Genomic DNA, 26,919 nt, shown 5'->3' on the forward strand with positions numbered 1-26,919 from the left:
ATTCTTTCTACCCTCTACATTGTGGTTCCACATAGTTGCTGTTGCATCCCAGAATTAGGTCCTCACTGGGTAATGACCAAAGATAGCTTATAGTTTTGCTGTGAAGAGAACAACTAACTGATAAAGGGTTCACTATTCTCTCTGGTGATGATGCTATTAACCTGGGACACCAGCCACCTACCAGTCATCTAATAGTGAATGTGGATTTGGGCAGTGTCTTCACTGTGTTTCCAGGAGCTGCTCTGCACTCGAACCACTCAGGATACCTTTTAACAGTGAAGCTTCTTGGGCTCTCTCGACTGGCTAATTTAGCATCTTGGAGAAATGGTGTCCAGGAATCTGCATTTTAAACAAGACTACCAGGTTTTCAGAACATTAACTCTTACCTCTCCACTGAGAATTTCAGAAGCCTTGTAACAATGCCTCAATCTTGTTAGTAAATTTTTCATTCTTGCTTTTTCAGAAAATACATCTTTCTCTTTCATCCATGCTTTTGTCTTATCTGCTGCAGATTTTGGCTTTCCTTTTTAACTTTAGGTCATTTAAAAATTAATAGCACAGTAAGAAACCTAAACATATTTTTTTGTTGTTCTTTATGCTTCTGGCTTTCTTAGCTTTAAATTTGCTGTTGGCTATGTTAGCTTTAACCATAGAAGGTTACCTTGCTAGAAAAGACAAATCTAGGTAACTGGAAGAGGTACAGTCAGGAACTTTGGCCTGTACTGGAATTAATATGGGCTTTTACTATCATGTGTGTTTTCATGTCCTATCACATCCTGTCATAAAGTTTTAGAAAAGTACATGTATGTTCACTTCTGTCTTTACACGTTAAATACTCATTTGTTAATACTCATCATATCATAATATGATATGCTCTAAGAGCCCATGCCCGGGAGAAGTGGTATAGAAAAAAAAGACTCCAAATGGAAACTCTTATTATCTACACAGTCTCCTCTCATATGACCAAAAAATCACTTGAAGTTAGTCAGTTGAAAATTTATCCAAAGTGGTGAGAAGTTATAACAGTTTTAATTGCACTTCTGTTTTCAATTGAGCACTCTGAAACAAGACACCCTCACTATATAGAGCTGACATTTACTTTCCGAAACGAGTTTAGCTCATCAAGCTTTTTCAGAATGTTTTCTGCTAGGAAAAGAAAGGTAATCTTCGCACAGCGGGCTGGAGAAGTAGCAGAGCGCAGCAGGTATAGTGACGAGAGCCAGGAAGCAGGACTCTGTCTCAGCTTGGCCACTTTCTACTCCTGTGCCTTTAAGCAAGGGGTCTGACCTCACCAAGGTTCATATCCAGAAGTGGAGCCAGCCTTCTTCCTGCTTCCTTCTCAGGAGAGTTGGAAGGATCAAATCAAAAGAATCTTTGTGAATGTTTTTTTAATCCCACAAATTATTTTATAAATGTCAATTTCTGAATTCTAAATCATCAATGCTATATAGTGTGACTGCCTCAGTTAGAATGTCTAATAAATGTCCATATTACTTTTTGCTTTGTCTGCAGAAACTCCCAAGCCCAATATTTCCAAACAAGGATCCAAAATGCTGGCAAAGGTATCTTCAGCTCTGTCAAAGGTGTTTTCTCGAACTAACGCCAATATTTCCAAATCTCCCTCACCACCTCACCAGGAAGGACCCTGAAGCTTCCATATCTGATACAACTATGCTTACTTCCCTTAGAAAATAAAATATTTTTAACGCATAACATAGTGTCCTGTAAGATGATCTTAATAATACTGAGCAAAAAGAATTAAGAGCAAGAGAAAGTATAACAGAAACCTAGGTAAGAGAAAGTTGTGATAAATGCTTTTGAAAGCTTTTTGGTGTGAGGAGAGGGAGAGTGCTAGTACTGCGTATGTGCCTTAAGGATAAGGAGTCCAAAGGGGTACCTAGTAAACCAGTCAGCCCTCATTCCAGACCAAAAAATGAACTTGAATTTTTCCTGTCAGATTTTTAGAGGGCATTTACACTAAAATAGCTAGCAAACTGAGATAAAACTTAGGCTGAATTCTGTAACACAGCTATGAAACTGGTTCACTATAAAAGCTATACTTGGATGTCCAAATAAAAGAATCTACACTACCTGCAGATAAAATTCATCAGTTTATAAAATATCTCCCAAACAGAAAGACCCAGCTATAGACAAAGCACCATCTAGAAGAATTAGTGGATAGAATATTATACATGCCTAAAGTGACTCCTGTGACAAAAGCACCCTTTTCAGACAAGGCACCTTTTGTGGATAAACCTCCACCAATAAATAAATAGTTGGTCAGTAATGTTACTAATCTTTCATTTAAATAGCTTATATAAATACAGATATCAAGATTCTATTTGTAAGAACATAAAAAATACTGAGGAAAATTAAACAAGATGGATAGCTAGCTACTACAGTGATAAAAGAAAATTTTCTAAATCAGTTAACTTGCTACTTTGTGATATGGATCCAACTTCTTTTAGCACGTTTGCCTCTGGAATCTAAAAATCTTGTTTAAAAGAGCCAAATGGTGGACCAAACAGTGAAGAATGTCAGTCATCATCACTATCCTAATGCTGACTCATGAATTTTTGAAGAATGTGGTATCTTCTCTTTTATCTGTATTTTTTTTGACAGTAGCCAGTGCTAAGGCAGAAACATCTGAGAAAGTTCTGATTTACCAAATTGAATTTCTTTTGATAAAGTTAGTCAGTAAGGTTATGACAGGTAATGCCAAAGAAAAAAATGTAATTATATAGAATTTCTACATTCCAATGATGATGAAGTTATTCAATTACTAATTTAGTCTATTTAGAATAAACTCTTATAAATTATTTGATCTCAGCACACAAAATCATGTACCTTACAGATGCAGACCTTTTTCAGAAATAACAGTTGATGAGAAATGACTGGCAGTCCAGTTCAGAACAATTTTTGAGGAAAACTAATTCCACCAGTGTGCATCAGCTGACAGTGGTGCTCAAAGTATCCTTTCCGATGCCATCCGGACAAACCACTGATGCTCCCCAGCTTTAGACACTGCATGCTTTTAGGCTGCCTTTTAACATAAAAAATTCTACAGTAAAGTTTTTTTTTATCAAAGCTCTCATACATATTTTCAGAAGTTGATAAGGAAATAAGCAAATCTCTAGCAACTGAAATGCACTCTAATTTTAAGGCATTCTGGTTCCCATACTTCTCTAGTTAAAGACTTAATATATAAGAGTAATGCACTCTCTGATAGAGGGTTTTTTTTTTTTAATGGTAAAGGAGATTACCAATTTTCTCCAACTAAAGAGGAGAAAGAAGCATAAAGTTCAGAATTAGGTCTTGAAGTTATCAAAATTATGGAAACAGTGGTTTAAATTATTGATAAATTTAAGTTCCAGGGAAAAATAACCTTAATCCAGTCAAGTTTGTTACATGTCATGTGTTAAATGAAACTTTGTGGATGTTAGATAACTTAGTGGGAAAGATGCTAAAAGTACCAAAGACTGAGTTGAAAAAAATACCTATTACCTGACAAAATCTGTAGTAGCTTACATTTCTAGAAATAACAGTCTTGGAGCTGTTGATTCTGAAGAATACTTTTTAAATCTATTAAGGTATGGGAATGATTTCTCAGGTTGTTGATTCTGTTTCTGTTGTACTAAAACAGAGGCTGGCAACCTTTTTACATAAAGAGCTACATAGTAAACAGTTTTATAAGGCATAATGGTCTTGGTCAAAACTATTCCACTGTGACTTTGTAGAACAAAAGCAACCACAGACAATACACGAACAAGTGAATGTGGCTGGGATTCAGTGAATATCTATGAAAAGTAAAATTTGAACTGTATTTAACTTTTGTATAATAAAACGTTAATAAATGACAGACAAGGCAGTTTGCTAACTCATGTCCTAAAAAAATTGGGGACCCACAAATTAATTATGATATTAAAGGTACAGAATGTTTCTAAAAACAATGAAATTTACTAGTGAAGTTTAAATTTTATTGTAAAAAATTAATACATAATGCTCACATGTTCATCTTTGTAGTGATTTGGTTATTGAATACATTGCCAAGAAGGCACATGAGCATTCTGCTAAAATACACCTTGCCTTAGAAAAAGAAAGTTAGAAAAAGAAAAGTAGATCAAGATTTAGCTTGAAGTTAAATTTCCAGTAAAAATTCTTTATTACCTTAGGAATAGCCAATCAAAATGGATCCATAGTAGTCACATTTGTGACTTAACATTAGTCTTGACTGCAGTAAAATAGAGTATGCAGCTAAGAGTTCCCACCCCACTACAGAAAATACTGATAAACAAGCAAAAATTGTCAAATCCAACTGTTCAGAACTCTGGAAAACAGTTAAAGGTTTTATAGTAACTAACTTAACTTTGAACCAAGAAAAAAGTAACTTTAAAATGGCAGCAAAGATTCACAATGTTTTTCCTTGCTCTTCTCTGCACCCCTTACCCCCACCCCAACCTGCCCCAGCACAGTCTTCAAGAAAGAAACTTGCATTCTTTGTGTAAGTCCTTGGTCCCTGGTTCTAGAGGGCGCAGAGCAGACTTTATTGGAAAATTATTGTGTTTGTCTGTTACAGATGATCTGGGAGCTGCAAGAAATAGTGGTATTAGGCACTTGTCTGTTCATCTAACTAGGAACTCAGACCAAAAAAGTGGTGGACATTGCTGAAAACAAACAAACAAAACAAAAAACAAACAAACAAAAAAACCCTGCAAGCCAAACTAACAACTCACAGATGTTCAGGAAAAAAAGTATGATGGAAACATAAAACAGATGCCAAAGGACCAGGAATAAAAGTTAGGGAATTTCCTTAAGAAATCAAGACATTCAGAAGCACCCATGAGAGGAATTTAGAAAGCCACGCACATGCCCAGAGCAAAACTCATGCTCAGCAAAGATATGAAAGACCCTGAGATTTCCCCTCAAGCCAATCTTTGGGCTCAGGATAAGCCTAGCTGAGTACTGAAGTAGTACCCCTCATAGATCCAATCTGCAGACTGGGGGTTTTGTTACTTTGTTTACTTGTTTTTGTTTTTGTTTTTTTAATTTTGCGTGTATGGTTTTTAGCTCCTGGTGTTCAAGGGAATCTCTGTCAGGATTCTAGTTTAACACAAGGAATGAAGCTTCAGTGACCACACAAGATGAGGAACACAGCCTTTGAAAAGTAGTTTGGGAAATTCACCGAACAAATGGACTACTATAGCCTTAACAATCAAAAACAACAACAAAAATCATGGAAAAGAGGGAGGTCTGATTATACCCTGAGGAAGTGCAGACTTTGGAGTAATTATACGAAGACCATAGAACAACTATATTAAATATGCTCAGAACCCTAAAGGAAAACATAGACAGAGACTGAAGGAAATCAGGAAAACAATATATGAACTAAGAGTATCGATTAAAAAAGTAGAAATTATAAAAGGGAACCAAACAGCCACTGTGGAAAATACTGACAGTTCCTCAAGAAGTTAAACATAGGATTGCCACATGATCCATTAATTCCACTTCTAGGTATATACCCAAAAGAATTCAAAGCAGGGACTCAGATACTTGCACACCAATGTTCCTAACAGCACTATTCACAATAGCCAAACAACCCAAATGTGCATAAATAGGTGAACGGATAAACAAGACATAGTAAAGACATACCATAAAATGCTATTCAGCCTTAAAAAGGAATAAAATTTCTGATATACACTACAACATGGGTGAACCCTGAAAATATTAAGATAGGTGAAATAAGCCAGACACAAAAAAGAATAATGTATGATTCCACTTATCTGAGCTACACAGAACAGGAAAATTCATAGAGAAAGTAGAATAGATGTTAATAGAAGCTGGACAGAATGTGGACTGAGAAGTTACAGTTTGATGGGTACAAAATTTGTATTTGGGATGATGAAAAAGTTCTGGAAATGGGTAGAGGTAATGTTTGCACAACATTGTAAATGTACTTCATGCCACTGAATTACACACTTAAAATAGTTAAAATGGAAAATTTTTGTTATGTATTTTTACAATAATAATAATAGTAACTTGTAAAAAAATGGAACTACACAAATTCTTGAGATGCAAATTACAATAACTGAAATGAAAAATTCACTAGAGGGGTTCAACAGAAGACTTAAACACATAGAAAAAATAATCAGTGAACACGAAGACAGTTTGAAAATATTTAGTCTGAGGATCAGAAAAAAAACTAAACAGAGCTTCAAGAACCTCTATGAGATACCATCAAGCGGACTAAAATATGCATTGTGTGAATCCTAGAAGGAAAAGAGAAAAAGGACAGAAAGAATATTTGAAGAAATAATGGCCAAAAAAAATCCCAAATTTATTGAAATTCAGGAATCTACATTTCTAAGCTTCAAAACTGGATAAACTCAGAGACTCTCACCAAGACACACTATAACCAACCTGTCGAAAGACAAAGCATCATGAAAGCAGTGAGAGAACTGACACCTCACGTTCATTTACAAGGAACCTCAATAAGATTAATAGCTAATTTCTCCTCAGAAACTATGTGGGGAAAAAGACAGTGGGATGACATATTTAAAGTGTTGAAAGAAAAATACTGTCAACTAAGAATTCTATGTCAAACAAAACTGTCCTTAAAAAGGAGGGAGAAATTAACACATTCCCAGATAAACAAAAGCTGAGGGATCAAGTTACCACTAGACCTGCCCTAAAAGAATTTATAAAAAGAATCCTGCAGCATGAAACGAAAAGACACTAGACAGTAACTCAAAGCTTTACAAAGAAACTTCTCTGGTAAAGGTAAATACATAGGCAAATATAAAAGACAATGTTTAACTTTTGGTTTGTAACTCCATCTTTTCCTATAGGATTTAAAAGACAAATATATTAAAATAATTATAATTTGATGGTATTGGCCACATCATGTATAAATAAGTTCTTTTATTTTGCCTTTTTTTTTTTTTTACAGTAACATACAGGGAGGAGGAGGAGCTGGAGCCATACAGAAACAGATTTCCCATGCCATTAATGTTCATATCAATTTAAATTATATGTTGTAAATTTAGAATTGTGAATATATTCTCTCCATGGTGTCCACAAATAAAACATCTAATATACACAAACTAAAAATAGAATCAACTGGTTCACTGCAAAAAATCAACAGTAATGAAGAAAATGAAGGACAAAAAAAGTGGTAAAGCATACAGAAAAAAATAATTAATTGGAAGAACCCTTTTCTATCTGTAATTACTTTACATGGAAATGTATCAAGTTCTCTAATCAAAAGGCAGAGGTTTTCAGAATGAAAAAAATAATAATACAACTCTATACTACCTATAAGAAACTCATTTTTTATCCAAAGAAATAAATAGACTTAAAGGATGGAAAAAGATACTCCATGACACTAGTAACCAAAAGAACCCTGGGGGCTATACTAATCTCAGACAAAATAGACTTTATGTCAATAGTACAAGAAAGAAAGAATGGAATTGTATGTTGATTAAAGGGTCTATATGTTAATAAAATAAAACAATTATAAATATATATGAAAATCAATATATGAATCTGGAGGCAGCACAATTCAACCCATAACACAGTATACTACACTGATTAGTTTTCTCATGTTGAACCTTCCTTGCATTTCTGGGATAAATCCCACTGAGACATGATGTCTAATCCTTTTAATATGTTATTTAATTCAGTATACTAGTTTTACATTTTTGCTGAGGATTTTTATATGTATATTCATAAAGGATTGCTATTTAATTTTCTTTTCTTGTGACGTTCTTATATGGCTTTGGTGTCAGGACAATGCTGGCCTTATAGTGTAGGTTAGGAAATGTTCCTTCCTCTTCCATTTCTGATAAAGCTTGAGAAACACTGTTAATTCTCATGTAAATGTTCAGTAGAATTCACTAGTGAAGCCATCTGGTCCTGGATTTTTCTTTGTTGGGAGGTTTTTTAATGCCCTGTTTCATCACTGCTATTCAACATTGTAATAAAATTTCTTACCAGAGCAATTAGATAATAAAAAGACATAAAAGGCATCCAAATGGGAGAGGAAGAAGTAAAACTATTTATATTTGCAGATGAGAATAGAGATCCCCAAATATGCAAATCCACAAGGCTACTAGAACTAATAAATGAACTGTGCAAGGTTGCAGGATTGAAGACAAATACAGAAAGTCAATTGTATTTCTATATACCTGAAATAATCCCTTCCAAAGTTAAGAGCAATTCCCACTACAATAGCACCTAAATAAAATGATAGTAATCAATCAGTCAAGGAAGTGAAAGACTAATACAATAAAAAGTTCATAACATTTCTGAACTAAATTTTAAAAAGTCTAAGTAAATAGAAAAAAAATCTTCATGACTTTATGGATTATTAGATAAAACACCAAAAGTAAGAGCAACAAAACGACTTTATCAAAAGAACTTTTGTGCATCAAAGGATATTATCATAAAAGTGAAGAGAAAACCTATAGAATGGATGAAAATATTTTCAAATCATCTAATAAAGGTTTAACATTCAGAATATATAGAGAACTCATACAACTCAAAATTAAAAAACAATTAAAACATAGTCAAAGACTTGAATGGACATTTCTCCAAACAAGGTATAAAATGGCCAATAAGCTTATGCAAATATATAGGATTATTAGTCATTAGGAAACTGAAATCAAAACCACAATGAGTTATTATTTCATATATACTAGGATGACTATTTTTTTAAAAAAGGAAAATGACATGGATGGCCAGGATGTAGAAAAATCAGAACACTCATAAATTGCTGTTGAAACTTGCATCTGCTGGGAAAACAGTTTGGTGTTTCCTCAAAAAGCTAAACATAGAATTACCGTATGATTCAGCAATTCGACTCCTAGATACATATCGAAAAGAACTGAAAACAGGAACTCAAAATACTTATATGATAACATTCATTGCAGTGTTATTTGCCAAAAAGTGGAAACAACTATCAACAGATGAATGGACGAAAAAACAAAACAAAACAAAACAAAACAAAAAAAGTAAAACAAAGCAGTGCTATATACATATAGTGGAACATTATTCAACCATGGAAGAATGAAACCCTGATACATGCTATAATAGGAATGAACCTTGAAACCATTATGCTAAATAAGTGAAATAATCCAGCCACAGGACAGATATCTATTCTACTTAAATTATATATTATATACAATAAGCAAATTTAGAGATAAAAAGTAGATTAGAGGTTACCAGGAGCAGAGGTTGGAGGCAGGAATGGGGATTACTGCTGACAATTACTGCTTAACAACATGTTGTAGTTTCCACTTGGAGTATTAAGAAATTTGGGGCAATGGTAGTGATGGTTGCTCAACACTGTGAATGTAATGCCACTGAATTTTACACTTAAAAATGTTAAAATGCCAAATATCACATGTTCTATCACAATAAAAGAAATTAAAAACCCTCAACTTCTAGAGAAACTAAATATGTTATATTTAACTTGGATTAGTCATAGAATAACTGAACTGAGAAGTGAAAATAACTGAGAAGAGTTACTTACTAGGCACATCCAATGCAGAATACAGAAAGACAGACCTATCTCATTAGACAAACCTAGACAACTGGATGTAAACTTTTTAAAGGTAGGTGAAAAAAGCAATGATGAAAAGAAATGAGGGGGCAGTTAGACACAGTTCTTCTGTTACTTTCTCAAACTGGACTTTGGTAATGGGAATAGAGTAAAACTGGCTCAAATTGTAATCCTTATTGACCATTCAGAAGAAATGCAATCTTTTAGTTTCTACAATTATTTTGGATATTCATTATTGTAACACTGTAGAGATGCAAAAGGGCCAGTAAACAGAATAATGGATAAACTAACTCTACTATAGTTTTAAATCCTTAAACTAGTGTTCCACAGTACTACTGTTCTTATTTTAACAATATTAATTAGATTTTAAATACTAGGTTTCCCTCATTTTTTCTTATTATACTTTCATTATATAAACCTTTCTCATACATTTTCACATCCTCATAATAAAACCAAGTTCTTCCTCTTTTACCTTTTCCTAAAGCAAGCTGCCCCAGTGTTGCAACTTTTATGCACCAGTTTCGATTAGGAGCTTACCAGGTCAATAGTCTTATCTCATACAGTATGTTTTGGAAAATACAGATATTATGAGCAAATGCAATGTGCAGTTTCCCACTGCAGCACGATCAGAAATGCTGGCCTATACCATTTCTAAGGAAATTATGTGTGTCTGGTTTTTAAATGTGTACCAAACTCTACTTTGTGTAATACCTGACTTGCATTTTTTTCTATAGAAGAAAGGAGACCAATTACTGAACCCACACACTACTTCATACATAGAATTGCGAGTTCACCCTCCTATATCAAAAAGGATCTAATTTCATTTGTTGGTTGTATTCAATTAAATCAATTAAAAAATACAAACCTGAGGTGTAAGTGAAGCATATGGGAAGATGGGGCCCTTGTTAAAACTTTGAGGAAAACCGTGACCAACCCTCAATCTTTGCTGACTTCCTGACCATTCCTGCATTCCCGTACTCGCGTCTATGGTCAGTTCTTAGACCTCCCTTTTCTGTTTGCTTCCCTATTCCTGTTTCCCTGATTTCTATTTCCTTTTCTTGAGACCAGATTTGTTGTGTAGCAGTGATGCAATGGATCAAATTTTTGGAATGTGTTAGATTATTTAATTGGGAGACAGGGACTGAGTTAACAATAGTACAGTGCCTGTATTACAGGCCCAAAAGTTCACTGATTCATAGCTTACATTTTTGTTTTTAGTATTCAATTATTCAGTTTACAAATTTAAGTCTCCTTAAACTTGTAAACACAACTTATGATCTGTCACTTACAATAATCACTTGTAAATATAGTAATTTGTGTTAAAATTAAAGGTGCTCACATTTACTTGTGTTGTTTAATAGGTCATCATTCTGACAGCAGGGAACTACCTTAAATATTTACCACAGTTTGCAAATTTCATTATGTAAATTCCTTAAGGTATTTCAAGCTACATGAAAATATTAGTCTGTTTTTCTCAAGCATTCAAAATATCTACATCTCAATCTAGACAACAAAGGCTTCCTACCACTTACAAAACTCTTAAATTTAATAAATCAGAATTTTAAATTAAAAGAAAATCAAGCACTCAACCATTTCAAACAAAGCATGAAGAAAAGCAAGACTACAAAATTTGCCACTGTACTTCTTAAATATATCAAATCAATTAGCAATGCTATGGATTTTTGATAAACATGCACCTATTCAAGTACACTCACACACACAAATTTAAACATTATTATAATTGCAAAACAGCTTTAAGCTTTGTGACCAAAAATAACGTTTTCAGTGATAAATTTTATTGGTGGGTGTCATTAGATTGCCTGAAACGACCAAAGGTTACCAGAACTACCTCACCATTCTAAGAACCAGAACAACCTAAGAGTAATGATTGTAGAGGAAACCCAACTGACAATATTTACTCAGTTGAAACAGTCATCCCCAAAAGACCATTTGCCCTCTGATACACTGTTTAAATTAACTCAATATATAACTAAAAGAGATTATTTAAACAATAATAATCTAGGATGTTGTTAATTAAGAAGTTTATTTTCCCATGAGCAGAGTGAGATCCCATGAAAGATCAAGGGAAGGAAAATTAGAACACTTAGAGATTGTTTTCCTTCAGTATCTAAGTGTTGTCTGAGTACATTACATGTGCAGAAGTTGTGACTGGGACTTTTGGCTATGACTTTTAAGGAGTTTAATGAATACTATTCCTCAAAAACAAGTATAAAATTAGTCAAAATTATCAAAACAAACCATATCAAGAATCTGGTGCAATGGAAGTATTTATGCCAGTTATAATATAAGTCTGGTTTTTGAAGTGGAAGAAAAAAAAAATGAAGGGTTGCAAATGGCAAAATATCCTTTTTATGGGTGAGTTGTATTCCATTACACGTATATGCTGCATCTTCTTTATCTATTCATCTATTGATGTGCACTTACAATGCTTTCATATCTTGGCAATTATAAATAATGTTGATGTTAATAGCGGGGTGTATGTATCTTTTTGAATTAATTATTATTTTGCGGTTGGCTTTATTCCTTTGATAACTATGTAAGTTTAAAAAGCTAAAGCTCTAAATGTTCTTAGAAACAATGAACAGTACATACATATAAATTTTAAAAATATGTGCAGTATATTGTTTATATGTATTTACATGCAATACATTGTATATATGCAGTCAAATTCTAACAATCCTAATTAATAAAACTGAAATTTTTTTTAAATTTAAAAAGAATATGGAAATAGACAGAGGGCAAACAAGAAATTGGGAAGGCATTATTCATAACAACCTTCTAGAATTGCAGGTAAGAACAGAGAATCTGTTTTTTTGCAGTGGAGGCTGCTCCCTTCCTTCTCTCTTGGTCAGCAAGGACAGTTTTCACAGGGCATATGGCTGACCACCATCATCAGAAGCTTTCCTTCCAGAAAGGCACATTTAATTTGGTGACAAAAGGTAAAATTTGTAATGATTTTTTTTCATTAATAGTAGTGAACAGAGTGGGAAATTAAGTGGAAAACCTGCAACTCTGCTAGGAATAGTTTGTAGTCCTGGTTGGTACAAAGAGTGCTCTAGCCAGAGACCTGGATACTGGAGATACATCCGTTTCATAAACAGATGAAATAAGCTGACATATTCCTGGTTAAGAAACTCTGTCCATACATAGGGGATACTTGACAGGTCCTGAGATCTCTGATCCCTGAGATACTTCAGATACCCGAGAAGCGGAAGCCAAAGAAGGCTGGGTGTATTCTGAATACATTTCAACACGCATGCAGGTAATTCTGCCAAGGTTTAAATCCTTAAGGACTTGAGAAGTAGAAACACATCCTCTTCCCCAATCACTGGCTGCAGCATTGCGGTCTTAGTTTCTAAGACATCAGGCTAAAAAATAATTAGAATAAAAAGTATGAGGAGAGACATAACCAGATATATTCTTGGAGATGATGGATTTGCCAGTTGAATCCAGGGAAGTTACCAAAAAATAAAAAAATAAAGCAGAATTCAGACTTGATACAATATATTACCTAAAATGCACAATTGTCAATGAAGTTAGGAAACATGCTAAGAATCAGGAAACCAAGACCCATAGTCTGGAAGAAAAGCAGGCAATATAAATGGACTTTCAGAGGACCCAGATGTTGGACTTAGTAGACAAATACTTCAACTATTTTTTATATTTATATGGTGAAAAAATAGCTATATATATATAATGTATGCATTTAAATATATATATAATATATATACATTTAAAAATTTTAAATATTATAAAATAATTCATTTCTAGTTATTTTACAGTTATTTTTAGTTTAATTCCATTTTGTTCTGAGAACAGACTTTATGTGATTTCTATTCCTTTACATTTGTTAAGGTATGTTTTTATGATTCAGAATGTGGTCTATTTTGATGAATAATTTATGCATGCTTGAAAAGAATGTATATGCTGCTGTTGTTGGAGAAAGTGGTCTATACATATCGATCATATCCAGTTGATTGTCCTTATTGATTTTCTGCCTGCTAAATTTGCCCATTTATAATATGGGGATGTTGAAGTCTCCAGCTATGATAAATGGTTTATCTATGTTTCCTTTCAGTTTTGTTAGTTTTCGCCTCACGTAGTTTATCACTCTGTTGCTAGGTGCATACATGTTAAGGACTGTTATAGCGTCTGAGAGAACTAATCCCTGTATCATTATGCAAGGCTGTTATTTATCTCTGATATCTTTCCTTGCTTTGAATTCCTCACTGTCTAAAATCAATATAGCTACTCCTTCTTTCTTTTAATTAGTGTTAGCATGTTATATTTTTCTCCATCCATTTACCTTTAACCCATATATGTCTTCATATTAATGGAGTTTCTTGTAGACAAAATATTTTTGAGTCTTTTTTTTCACCCAGTCTGACAATCTCTGTGTTCCAATAGATACATTTAGACAACTGATGTTCAAAGTTATTATTAACAAAAAAGGAAATTATAGATCAAAACTACTAATCTTCCCAAACTTCATTATCATTTATCATTTTAATGTCAGAGCCTTTATCGGCAAAAACAAAACAAAAAACAAACAAACAAACAAAAAACCCTGGTGCAAATATAGCTATATTACAAACTAATCATATGTTATTACAAAATGATCAGATGTTTTCAAAAGCACTAAATTATAAATTTTCCAATATCACAAAGAAAAATTGTGCTCTCAATTAAACATTTCTATGCTACAGCACTTGTAAGAATGTCATTTAATAATGCTACCGAAGCTTTCAAAAGTTGAAAAGTATAATGTAATATATTTTTGTGATGGAGATTATTTTATGATGGTACATATAACTTAAGTCTTAATTTTGATGGAATAAAATCACCACTTTTTGAATTTCTAAGAAAACTTATTTCAAAAATTCTTACTAGGTAAAATTTCAAGAAAGTTGTAGCAGAGAGGTGATTTGATGAAAATAGAAGAGTTATGAGAATTAAATGATTTACCAAGTATAAAGCACTTAGAACAGCCTGACACAGAGTAAATTAAGAAGTGCTCAAATGAAATAATTAACATACATTTCCAACCAACCTCTCATTCCTAATTTCTTCTCTGGATGATTAAAACAATCCAGAAAATCATTTGAAAGGCACCCAGTTTGCTTGAGACCAAAAGCAGAGTTAACAGTTATACAATGTTTTCAAAGGGAATTGGTGACAACTAAGGGGCCTATGGCAGGAAAAGTCTTATAATACTTACATGTGAGGTAAAAATCTTAAATTTGAAGATGTGCTAAGAGTTCTAGGGGTAAAAAAAATAATAATAAATATACTTAGGAAGTGCCCATATCAGTTACACTTGATTCTTGTAGGAGTTAACTAGCTCTTTTTATCCCAATGAGCATGTAGAGATGTTGTGCTGGTAGGATAAATGTTCCCAGTGGGCACAGTGGCTTCCTCAGAGAATACTGCCACTTGCACCTAGAAAGAGCTGAGTTAGGAGAGACAAGAGGTGGAAATGACTTTTCACCTCAATATACGCAAACTACAAGGGCTATGCTGATGATCTCAAAAGCTAAACTAAACTGTACACAGGATTTTAGATGTCTGTCCTGATGCTCTTGAATGCCATGAAGGGGGACTGCATTATTTACTGAGCTTCCACCATGTCTCAGGCACTGCTCACACTGGGGTACAAAGGAGTAAGTAATACAGTTTGCAGTCTTTGGCTCAATATAGTATACAGGGAATAATACTAACTGATAATCACAGTAATGTGTAGTAAGTAGTAAGGCTAATGTAAATAAAACGTGAAAGATAAATGGAAAACATATCTAAATGTAACAAATAGAATTTTTAAATCACCAAACTTTCAGTTCCATAGAAATTACATAAATTTGTAGAAAATGAAAATATAAATATGTCTTTTGTAATAAAAAGCCAGTAAAACTGATGGAGATATAAGCAATATAGAGAACTCTATCAACATCATAGAAAAGAATCTGGAAGTCAGATATAAAAACACATAAAAAAAATTTGTAAATATGCATGTATATAAGGAGAAGCCTGAGAAGGTGATATGGGACATTAAAACTGTTGTGTCAGTTCTGAGTAGCATTTATTTTTTTCTTTCATAAAATATTCTTGAGGTTAAATTTAATAAGTGAAATTAAATACCTTATAAAATAAATGATGAATAATGTACATTTGCATTTTAATATAATTTTTAATATTAAAAATCATATATTTTTATTTCAATGTCATAGAGCTTCAAGAACTTTCAGCCAATTGAAACAGGTGAAATAATAGTAAGGTTAGCAATGTTAGAAAAATAATTCTATAAAAATGCATACTTAAAGCAACCCTTCAATACCTCAAATGCATTTGGGTATGTAAATTCTGAAACATGAACTTTATTTTTCTATCTTCCATAGAAGCACTCAGTTTCTCAGTTGCATAACCCATGCTTCAGTAGATTATACAATCACATGATATGGAAAAATCATCAGATTTCTTTACACATTTCCAAATTTACAGTCAGGATTTTATCAACTCATTTTTTCCAATAAAATCAACATTAGCAAGAGAAAACAAAATTTTTACTTCTCTCGTAAATATCCACTGAGTAGTGCTTCCTCAGTCACTTTTCAAACATATTTAGATACTTCCAAATGTTATATTCTGTTATGTTTTGAGTAAGATGAGAGTTCATGTTTAATTATTAATAAAATATATTAGGTAGTAAGTACATTGTTCTGATGCTTACTATGGTACAATAATCAGTATGTTTAGCTCATTTATACAAAATGAATTAAATTCTCATTGCATTTCACTGAAAGTAAGATTATTAATATTCAAACAAAATAAAATTTGTTCATAAGACAATAGGACATTGTTTATCTGCAATTTCAACCACTTTACAGGGGAAGATCACATTTCAAAACTTTTCTAATGAATTCCTAATAAATAAGACAACACATTCCCAAAACCCTGTTAACATTAGTCTAATCAAATGTGAGACATGTAAGCAACACATTCTCATTCAATTTAGTCAACAAATATTATATGAGGTAATCACCATTTGACTGGAGAATAAGATGTTATATAATAACTGTTTCTTTATCTGATGAATTTCTAAAAGTGTATTAATTCATTCAAAAGACATTACTAAACACCTATTCTAAATCCTTTCCTTAATGTTAGCATATGATAATTGTCAGAATTTTAAGTGATCATATCAAGACAGAAAATTAACTCATTATTTCACATGACTGACTAGAGAAAACAGCACTGAAATACCTAGAAAAATATATATATGTCAAAAACACAGGCAGAAATAGGACCTTTTACAAAGGATATTCACAAAGCTTTCGTATAATACTAAATATGAAGCACTAAGAAATTGATGTTAAAGAAGATTTGAAACTTTTTTTTCTGAATAATTTCATCAATAAGAGAGAATACCCCAAAACTAGAAAAGATGGCAGCATGTGACCAAGTGCCAAATACTTTCCCTCCCCCCTTACTTGCTGAAATGTAACAAAATAGCCAATGAAAAATTTACTTATAGAAAACAAACACATGCTGAAACTAAACAATGGTGACAACCTCCTAAGATTAACCTTAACTGAATACAAGCAATAAATTAAATAATAGTCATCTAGCATTTCCTATTATTAAAATATAATTTTCATGTTCTTTGAAGTAGGGCTGGCAAACCTCACTGACTACCTCATTTGCTGAGAGTTGAAAAAGACTGTGAATGAGAAAAAAACCACCTTCCATCATCCACCCACAACCACCATACCCAGAGAACAAAGACGAAAGAAAGAGGATCCAAACACAAGGCCAAATGAGTTTGGGGAGAATATCTTCTTCTATTTGGGAGCCAGCCACCATATTATACTCAGGGGTTAAGGGTAGAAGAGAACATGAAAAAATGGGAACTTCTTTATTTGGAGTTACATTTTGCCAACACCATGGTTCAAGAATAACTAGATATTACATGAAGCCAGCAGACACTGGGGTAATAGAGAAAAAACCATGAGTTGATATCACAAAATTTATACTTAAATGTATTCCCTATGGATATTCATATGGCAAAAACAAAAGAATCAACATCAACTCTTAACCTCACATAATACAAAAAAATTTACTCTAAATGGATCATAGATTTAAATGTAAGAGCTAAAACTAAAATTTCTAGAAGAAAATACTGGAGAAATTCTTTGCCATCTAATGTAAAATTTCTTTAGAAGGCAAAATATTTTAAGACATTTTACAAAAAAAGATTCATGGATGAACAATAGACATATGACAAGATGCTCAGCAGGTAAGTAGATTAAAAACAATGGTAGACCTCTCTGATGGTATACGATTCTACAGTATAATGAACCACTGCTTTTACATGAAAAACATGGATGAATCTAAAAATCACTCTCCTGTGTGGAACAAAATAGACAAAAAAGTATGTATTACATGATTCTCGTTGTGTAAAATTCCAGAAAATGGAAATATATATAGTGACAAGGAGCAGAGTATCTCAAGCCAGAAGCTGCAAAGGTACATAAGAAATCTTTTTTGGCATGATGGATGTGGTCTTTATCTTCACTGTGGTAATGATTCCACAGGTATTATTAACACTAACACTTCACAGAATTTTATACATTCAGTGGATTACTTCACATAAATTATAACTCAAAAATTTGATAAAACAATATATAAAAGTATATTTATACAAGGATGTGCATTGTGCTACGATTTTAAATAGCAAAAAATAAAACATGGTTAATTTTCAATATATGATTTAAATAAATTATGATACAGTTGCCTAACTTTACTAAAAACAGACCTTATTCTTAAATAGGCAAAGCAACATTGTCATAACTGAAGTTTTTTTGGACTGTCAAAATACCTTGGCCTCAGAGACCAGAGTGAATTTTTCTGTTTTAAAATTTGGCTTTGTAAATTCTTAGAATGATTATGTTGAGCTTCCTTTTTGTTTTTATATTAATTATCTACTACTGTGTATTCTTTCTATTATGAATTTCGTGTCCAAACATATGGTTTTTGGTTAATCCATATTTAAATATTATAATGTGGTGAGTGATAACACAAAGTTGGGAAACAAACATCCTTGGAGCACATTCCCTCTCTGTTACCCACTATCTTGGACAGGTTACGTATTCTCTAGTCTCGCTGCAAAATGGGACACTAAGAATTCCTATTTCATAGAGATGTGAAGAATTAGAGACATGATGCTCAGTAATTGTTATTACTTTCAATTATCATCAACTATTCACCTTGGAAAGAAATTTTAATTCAGAGATGAGAAAACAGATCCAGAAAAGTTAATAGGCTTACCCAAGGTCACAGGTTATAAAATTTAAAGCCAGATTTACAACTATTTATTCTAAATAACAGTTACTTTTTGTATAATATATTGATGAATTTTAGTTAAATTTAACATTACCTCAAACTTTTTCTAAAATTAATGAATTGACTTGGATTCATGGATAGTTTTCATTCATATCAAATATCCTCAACACCGTAATTTAGAAAAATGCCCTACTGTTCCTTCATAGGCCAGAAATATTCACTCCACTATTGAGTCTTGTGCCGATGTTCCAAACTCTATAAAAACATGAAGAGAAGCTAAAAATCTCACCTACCCCAACTCCACACTAAACCCTTGCACTACAGTGACAAAACTATTTACAGGTAATAATTTGGGAAAATTTACAAGACTCACATTGTTTGCTTTTCTCAAAGGATCACAGACTTACACTGCATTTTGTCCAATATCTGAAAACAATTATTTCATATTTTTGTCTGCCTTTGGATTTTATTTTAGCATGTGAATGAAAAATACTGCAAACCATGTCAGTAAACAAAGAATGCTGAAGCCACCAAGTCAGCAGCAGCTGCCGCCACCCCCTAGTGAATACAAGCCTGCAGCCCAGCCCCTGCAGCCACTCACACAGTGCACACTGAGGGGACTCAGAATAATAAAGGACAAGATACTGGCCCTAGATAGCTAGATGTTTGTCAAAGGAATGAATTCAATGAGCCCAAATGTTTGCTGCCTCCCATACATAGAAAAGCAGTAAATTCTTTAACTTGAGATGCCTGCTTTTCTTTAGATTATTGTTCCATCTACCTGGTCTTTGTTGTAAAGCTTCTATACATCCTAGCTTCTCCCCTACCTCTTCAGAGCAGTCTCCCAGAGCCATCTGAGAGGCTGTCATCCCAGCTCAAGTCCTCCCACCAAGTAAAATTTAATTCTTAACTTTAAGGCTGCGCCTTTATTTTAGTCGACAGTTATGGCAACCACGAAGGGACCCAGAGCAGACTCCTCTCTTTCGCCTGAACTCTACGAAGAACCAGAGCCTTGGTATCAGTAGAGGCCCTTTGTGCCCATTGCTTCCTCGGGGAGTCCAGACGAATTTGGGTGAGTCTCTCCTAGTTCTCGGAACTCCTATATTGGTTGATGATCCTGAGTTTTATTTGGTGGTGTATCCAGGTACCTGGCCCTCCAGTTAAAAGATACTGGGGGGAAATACCCACCCAGTGGAAAGATGCTGGGTGGGGCCTGGTTGAAAGATACTGGGGACTGGACTGAGTAGTTAAGAGGCTGGTCTAACGTTTTCCTCAATTTGGCTACCTCCATTGAATTTGTCGGGATAAAAGTAAAAATCTTATGAGGAGCCTTTCAACTCCAAAAATGGTGTTACGGAAACGACAGGCCAGTCAAGAAACAAGCACCACTCAGAGGGTTGGAGTATTCAGATGTATTACGCCTGCGGGCTCAGAGGGGCTTCTGCTCCAAAGCTCTGAGCACCTTCAAGATGTGCACATGAGGTTTTATAGGGTAAAGTACAAGCTTGGGGTATTTGGCCAACAGGCATGGAACAGCTTTAGCAGCATTATCATCACAAAAGTGGAGGCGGGGAGGCAGCAAACCAACATTCCAAACCCAGATATGTATCTTTGAAAATCCAGCTGGCTAGCAAAAAACATAAACAGCAAACCAACACTGATAAACTTAGATTTACAAGTTAGTCCAGCAGAACTCAGATCAGTATTCCAATACTTAGACTTGTGAGTTATCTTGTTAGACCAGCCCAGCTTTTCCTTCACAATGGGACCTTCCTCCTGGCTGGCAACAGCCTTCTCAGGTTACTGAGAAACTTGCAGGAGTGGTGGAGGCAAAGACCTCATGCCGTGCAGCTGTCCCTGCAGGGAAACCCCCCTAGTGATTTCATTCTGACAACCATACCTTAGAATGGGGACTAGAACGTTCAAAACAAAAGAAAAAGAAATGACAGATTGCCAGCCCCCAGCTAATACCCCAGCCAGGTTTATGTATGTATAAAACTTACAACTTTAATTGGGAATTTTAAAAATCTCACCCTGAAAATAATTAGCCAGGCCTGATAAAAACATTTTTCGGAATTCTGACCTTACAAAAACAAAAGCCCCTTTAGGGGGAACCTGGATTTCTCTTCCTGTTGAGACAGAATGGAAGAGGGCAGGGCACAGCCACTCAAGGAATGATAGCAATTTAACACCAAAATGGTGGAAGATCCACCTCCTAGTTGGATTCACCTCGAGGATTAAGAGGTTTGACTTCTGGTAGAACTTGAGCTTCATTATATGCTCATTGTAATAGCGTAATCAAATAGCATGCCCGCAGGCACCATGACAGTCCCAAGGCTAATGTAAAAGGCCAAAGAAGAGCGGTGGCCCAATTCCTGGTAATCTCAGCCCCTTCCCCAGGGCAACTGGAATGGTCCCGCCTGTAGGCCTGTGAATCTACTGAGACCATAAAAACTGACACCACCACACCTAGCAGCCCTTTTTCGCTCCCTCCTCTTTGGGGACAGTCAGCACTCTGTCTATGGAGTGTGTACCTAATTTTACTTGAACCTGAGTACCCAATTTCCACACCTCTTCCCTTGTCTTTCTCCTGACTTACACTCTATGCAGTATGTATCTCTCTAAATAAATCTACCTTTACTCAACGGTGGCTCACACTTGAATTCTTTCCTGCATGAAGCCAAGGACCCACACCTGGTGGGACACGGCCCTCCTCACGCCCCACATCCATTTTCCTGCATCACTGTGTCCTTGAAATGTAAATGTTTTATCTTTCTTTGGGTGTTTTATGTGTATGCATGCATGTATGAATGTGTTGATTTTTTTTAAAGAAAACTTGGACTCTGCCATCCAAAAGGTACAAGTATGGTGTACATATGGCGGCCAAGCAGATAAATTAGGATTCTGAACAATCCTTTGATTATGCCAATTCTCAGGCATTTTGCCATCTTAACCTTTGTTGCATCATCCTGGACCACAAAGGCTTTTACCTTTTGGGGAGTAAACTTTTGAGTAAACCCCCTACTTTCTTGTGGGAAAGCCTCTTCCTCTTTTTGGTTTAAAATCACTACTAATATATATATAGTTCATTGATGGCCAAATGATGGATCCTTTAAATTTGAGAGACTTCTAAATTGGTAAAAGTTGAGGGAGCGGTCATTATAAACAGCTATTTTATTGGTACCTATTAAAATCAATCTAGTTTTAAGGTGGAAAAATATATCTAATGATTAACCTAAGAACTTAGTAAAAAAAAAAATTTTAAAAAGCTGAATTTGTGTTTTCCCTTTCCCCTCAATGGGTTTTAGAGATGCTAATAAAAATATTAGAATAATTGTTAATTAGGTTGAGTAATTGGAAAAAGGAATGTAGAGAATGTCTAAAGATTTGTTCTTAACAAGGAGAAAAATAAGGGACTTATCCCAAATGGATAAATATTTTTTAAATGGTTATTTAAAATGGGATAAATAAAATGGACATTTATGGATTAAGATATAAGGTTTTGATACTACACTATGTAAAGTTAAAAAGGCCAAAGGGATCACCTGCTGGTCCCCAACATCAAAGTTCAAACAAGTCTGCTTTATCTGCCCCAGTTTAAAATGTATATATTTATAGGACTGGAAATATATATATACACATATGTATATACACACACACACTGAGATACTTAATCAATGATTGGGACAACAGACCAATTAATCAAACTAAAAACTGACAAGCACCTAAGTCCTTTGGCTCAAACTTGGGGATCCCAGAGACTAATATAAAATTAGATACAGTGGACAAGAAATTAAAGAAAAAGGCTTCTAGCACTCCTTCTAAAAATAAGGCTTATTGATTAAACCTAATAAATATTAAAGTTAAAGATATAAGAGTTAATAAACTGAGATAAAAGTTCATAAAATTGGTGTATTTAAATGTACTTTATATAAACCTCTAATTATGTTGTGGGATAGATATGTTTCAATGGAGAATGCTTCCCCTTCTTGGTATTGTAAGGCTAGGCACATAAATCTGCCCCTCAAAAATATTAATTAAACATACTAAAGGAAACCAATAGAGTTACCTGAGCCATCCAATAAAAGGAAAACAAAAAACTAATATACAGGGGCTAATATTAAAAACAAACAAAAAAAGATTTACCCTAGGTTTAACATAACTCAAGGAAAAGAGACCTTACTAAATGCCTTACGCAAGCCTTTAAAAACATGATGATGTAAGCCCTAAAGTTTTAAAACAATAGAACTCTTTATTTGGAGGTCTTCTCACTGATACAGAAAAGCAAATTAAGGACATACAATTGGACCTAGGTGACCAATTCTTTCAGAGAATTGGAAGCAACTACCTGTGTCTTGCAGATCAGAAATGTAAATACAGCAAGCAGTGACCTGAGACTGAGCCTAATTAGCTCAATGATGTAAAAAACGAGGCCAAAAAACTTTTTGGCATTTTAGAACTCAGAACTCTGATGGGTCCCTCAGACTTTGTCAAGGACAAATAGAAATCTTAAAAGTCTCTTTCATAAACAGTAAGCCTTAGTGATTTGAGCAAACAAATTCAACTTATTCTAACTTATTTATAAGCAGTAAATTTATATTGTGATACCTTGCTCATAACTAAGTTTTAAAGTGAAGCTATGAGGTCTCTAATTTTGTCTGTTTATGACAAGTCTGTGTACACATTATAGATATGAGATGTCTTTACTGCTAAAAATTACCAAAATTTAATTTATAAAAGGGCTGTATTTAATTGACCTTAAAAGTAAGCACTTACAAATTAAATATTTCTAAAATAAAAACTGACCAGATTGACTTTAAGATTCACGTGAACTGAAAAATATTCAGTATTAAGTTTAGCTTAAGTTTGTTCTAGTTAATAATGGCGTTGTCGGCTGAAATAAATGCGCAGCCTAAAAGTTAAGTTATGTTTTATTTGGTGGGAGGACTCAAGCCAGGATGACAGCCTCTCAGATGGCTCTGAGGGACTGCTCCGAAGAGCTAGGGGAGGGGCTAGAATATATAGGAGCTTTACAACAAAAACCAGGTAGTTGGAACAATAAAAGATTACTTGTTATCTAAAGAAAAACAGGCATCTCAAGTCAAAGAATCTAGTGCTTTTCTATGTGTGGGAGGGAACAAACATTTGGGCTCATTGAATTCATTCCTTTGACCAGCACCTAGCTATCTAGGGCCAGTATCTTGTCCTTTCTTATTCTGAGTCCGTTCAGAGGGCACCATTGTGAGTGGCCGCAGGGGCTGGACTGCAGGCCCGTCCCCACTGGGGGGTGGCAGCAGCCACTGATGACTTGGTTTCAGCATTCTTAGTTTACTGATATGGTTGCAGTATTTTCACTCACATTGCAGTATTTTCATTCACAGCGTCTTTAGAGTCATCAATATTAACTATAACACTTTACTGTACCTAGGCTTAATGAAAGTCAAATAAGATCTTGTTATATCTGTTACAGATTTGTCAAAAAAAAATAATAGTAATTTGGTGTGATAAAATTCTAATTAAATTAAATACAAATGTGGTAAGAGCTTTTGGGTAAATATTTTTTAAATAAGTATAATTTTAAAATGTATGCTTAAAATAATCTCTGCAAATATTTGGTATCTTAAAATTCTAAAGTTGTGCTAAATTAAGTTAAATGATGAAAGTTTATTAAATAACTAGGTCATTCCAAATAAAGTAAGATATTAAAACATTAATTACTAAACATAGGCTTCCCTTTACAGAGAAGCTAAAGGTACTTGGTGCTATTGATAAAATATGTCTGGTGCCACCCTAAGAGATTTTCTAGAAGGAAGCACATGCTTCTAGAAATAATTATTGGTATCCATGTTTGTCAATCTACAAAACGCTAATGTAAAAGACAGCTCATAATTGCTTATTTTCTAGTTTTCACTGGAAATTAAGGATTTTAAGAGTTTAGTGTTCTAATTTAAATATGTAATTAAAGCTACTATAAATAATAATAAAATCATTTTTGGTATATAGTAAAAAAAAATAGAGTATATGTTTTCAGCAAAAGGTGTAAAAAAAAATACATTCTGTTACTTAGAGTTGGTAGTTTCTAGATGGCAAAAATAAGGGATAAAATAATATGGATACAAAAAGTAATAAAAGGTTGTGGAAAAGAAATCCTGAAAAAAAGGAGCTCTGTATATGGTTGGGATTAACTAAATGGATTTGTTAAAAGTAAGCTGGCACAAGACTGGGTTTTAATTCTCTATATTAAGAAAACAAAGTTTCTTAGAGTGCTACTTTTGATAACAGATTATGTGAGTGTGTTTTAAATGATTTGTATCTGTTTTTAAAACCATTGTCACTTTGGTTAAGTAAGTAAGTATTGTTTCACAGTGACCTATATAATTTTATCTGACTGTTTTAAAACCTTTTAACAAGCTTCCTAAATATCAAATTTTGATTAAAGTTCTTTTGACCTCCAGTTAACTTTGGGATGCTTCAGAGGGCCCCTGAAACATTCCAAAGAGAGATATTAAACTAACTAGACTTTTTAAAAAATTGCCAAGTAATTGGGGATAAAACTTAGATTATATTGTAGACATAAAAGACACTAACATAGTTATTCCAAAATCTAATATGTCCTGGTATTAGTCTTAATGCTAATTTTACCTTGAAATGTTGTATGTCAAAAATATCAAAGTTGCTTGTCAATTTCATTATAATCTAATCTTTAACCACGCCATTTTAAGTCTTGTCATTTACATAAACAATCATTGTTTTACTCAGGTTTTATAAAATGAAGATCTTCAGGAAGATTAATAAAAAAGGGACTTCTAAACAAATATGTTCCTGATAACTAACCTTTTTATATTATACCACTGAACTGGGAAAATTATGAAACTCTAATGGAAACCTGATGACTTCATCCAGATAAACAGAAATTAATTACATGAAGCTAAATGAACTGAAAAATATGATTGATAATCTTAAAATTTTTTTGAGATTTTTGAGAAACATACTGGCCTTTACTCTTTATTTTCCAAAATAACCCTTTACTCTTATTCTATGATCTACAAGTTGATAAAGTATGCCTTTGTAAACAATGATAAAACATCTTTCTCTCTCTACCTGATCGTTCCAGAATTTAACTTCTCCAGCTGGCACCCCTGTGGATTTGAGGGTTATTGAAACCAGATTACAACTAGCTATACTAATCATTGTTTTAATTTGTTCTTTGTTTCTAAATTGTTATGTTTTGTATGACTTTATTAATGTTACTAACTGTATTACTACTTGTACTATTTCACAAGATTGTTCTTACATTTCCCAGTATGTAACTAGGTCTCCAACAAGACTGGTGATGGCTAAACATCTTAAGGAAATAGATCATAATTATAACCCTATATAAAATAATTGGAATAGTGTGATTCTAGGTATGGGAATGAGCAACAAGGAGTAAACATTTCCTGGATGATAACAGATTAGTAAGACAGGTGATCCAGAAAATTTTTAGTATCAACAGGGCCTGATCCAAAAACTAGCACTGTGAGTAGCATGTCAACAGAATCTTCGCCTGATGTAGGAATGAGCCTTCCTAGAGCTGTGGTACAAAATTGGTCATGAAATGTCTCCCAAAATATTGGTCGAATTTAGGACCAAGGGGGAGCACTGTGAAGAAAAAAGACTGCAAACCATGTCAGTAAACAAAGAATGCTGAAGCCACCAAGTTATCAGCCTCTGCTGCTACCTCCCACAGTGAAGACAAGCCTGCAGCCCAGCTTCTGCAGCCACCCACAATGGTACACTCTGAGGGGACTCAGAATATGAAAGGACAAGATACTGGCCCTAGGTAGCTAGATGCTTGTCAAAGGAATGAATTCAATGAGCCCAAATGTTTGCTCCCTCCCACACATAGAAAAGCACTAAATTCTTTAACTTGAGATGCCTGTTTTTCTTTAGATAACAAGTAATCTTTTACTGTTTCAACTACCTGGTCTTTGTTGTAAAGCGCCTATATATTCTAGCCCCTC

General features: G+C 33.9%; 1 protein-coding gene and 1 long non-coding RNA gene across 2 annotated transcripts in view; one reads left to right on the forward strand and one right to left on the reverse strand.

Moving 5' to 3' along the window:
* Positions 1–1,668, forward strand: part of FSIP2 (fibrous sheath interacting protein 2) — an 89,076-nt gene extending 87,408 nt beyond the window's left edge. The window contains exon 23 of the mRNA XM_064485388.1: positions 1,513–1,668. Within this exon, the coding sequence (XP_064341458.1) occupies positions 1,513–1,649 (137 nt within the window). The 3' untranslated portion in view covers positions 1,650–1,668. The remainder of the gene's footprint in view (positions 1–1,512) is intronic.
* LOC135321148 (uncharacterized) overlaps positions 1–26,919 on the reverse strand; it is a 660,820-nt gene that overhangs the window by 244,069 nt on the left and 389,832 nt on the right. The window lies entirely within an intron of this gene.

The sequence above is a fragment of the Camelus dromedarius genome, chromosome 4, assembly GCF_036321535.1.
Source record: "Camelus dromedarius isolate mCamDro1 chromosome 4, mCamDro1.pat, whole genome shotgun sequence".
Classification (NCBI taxonomy): domain Eukaryota; kingdom Metazoa; phylum Chordata; class Mammalia; order Artiodactyla; family Camelidae; genus Camelus; species Camelus dromedarius.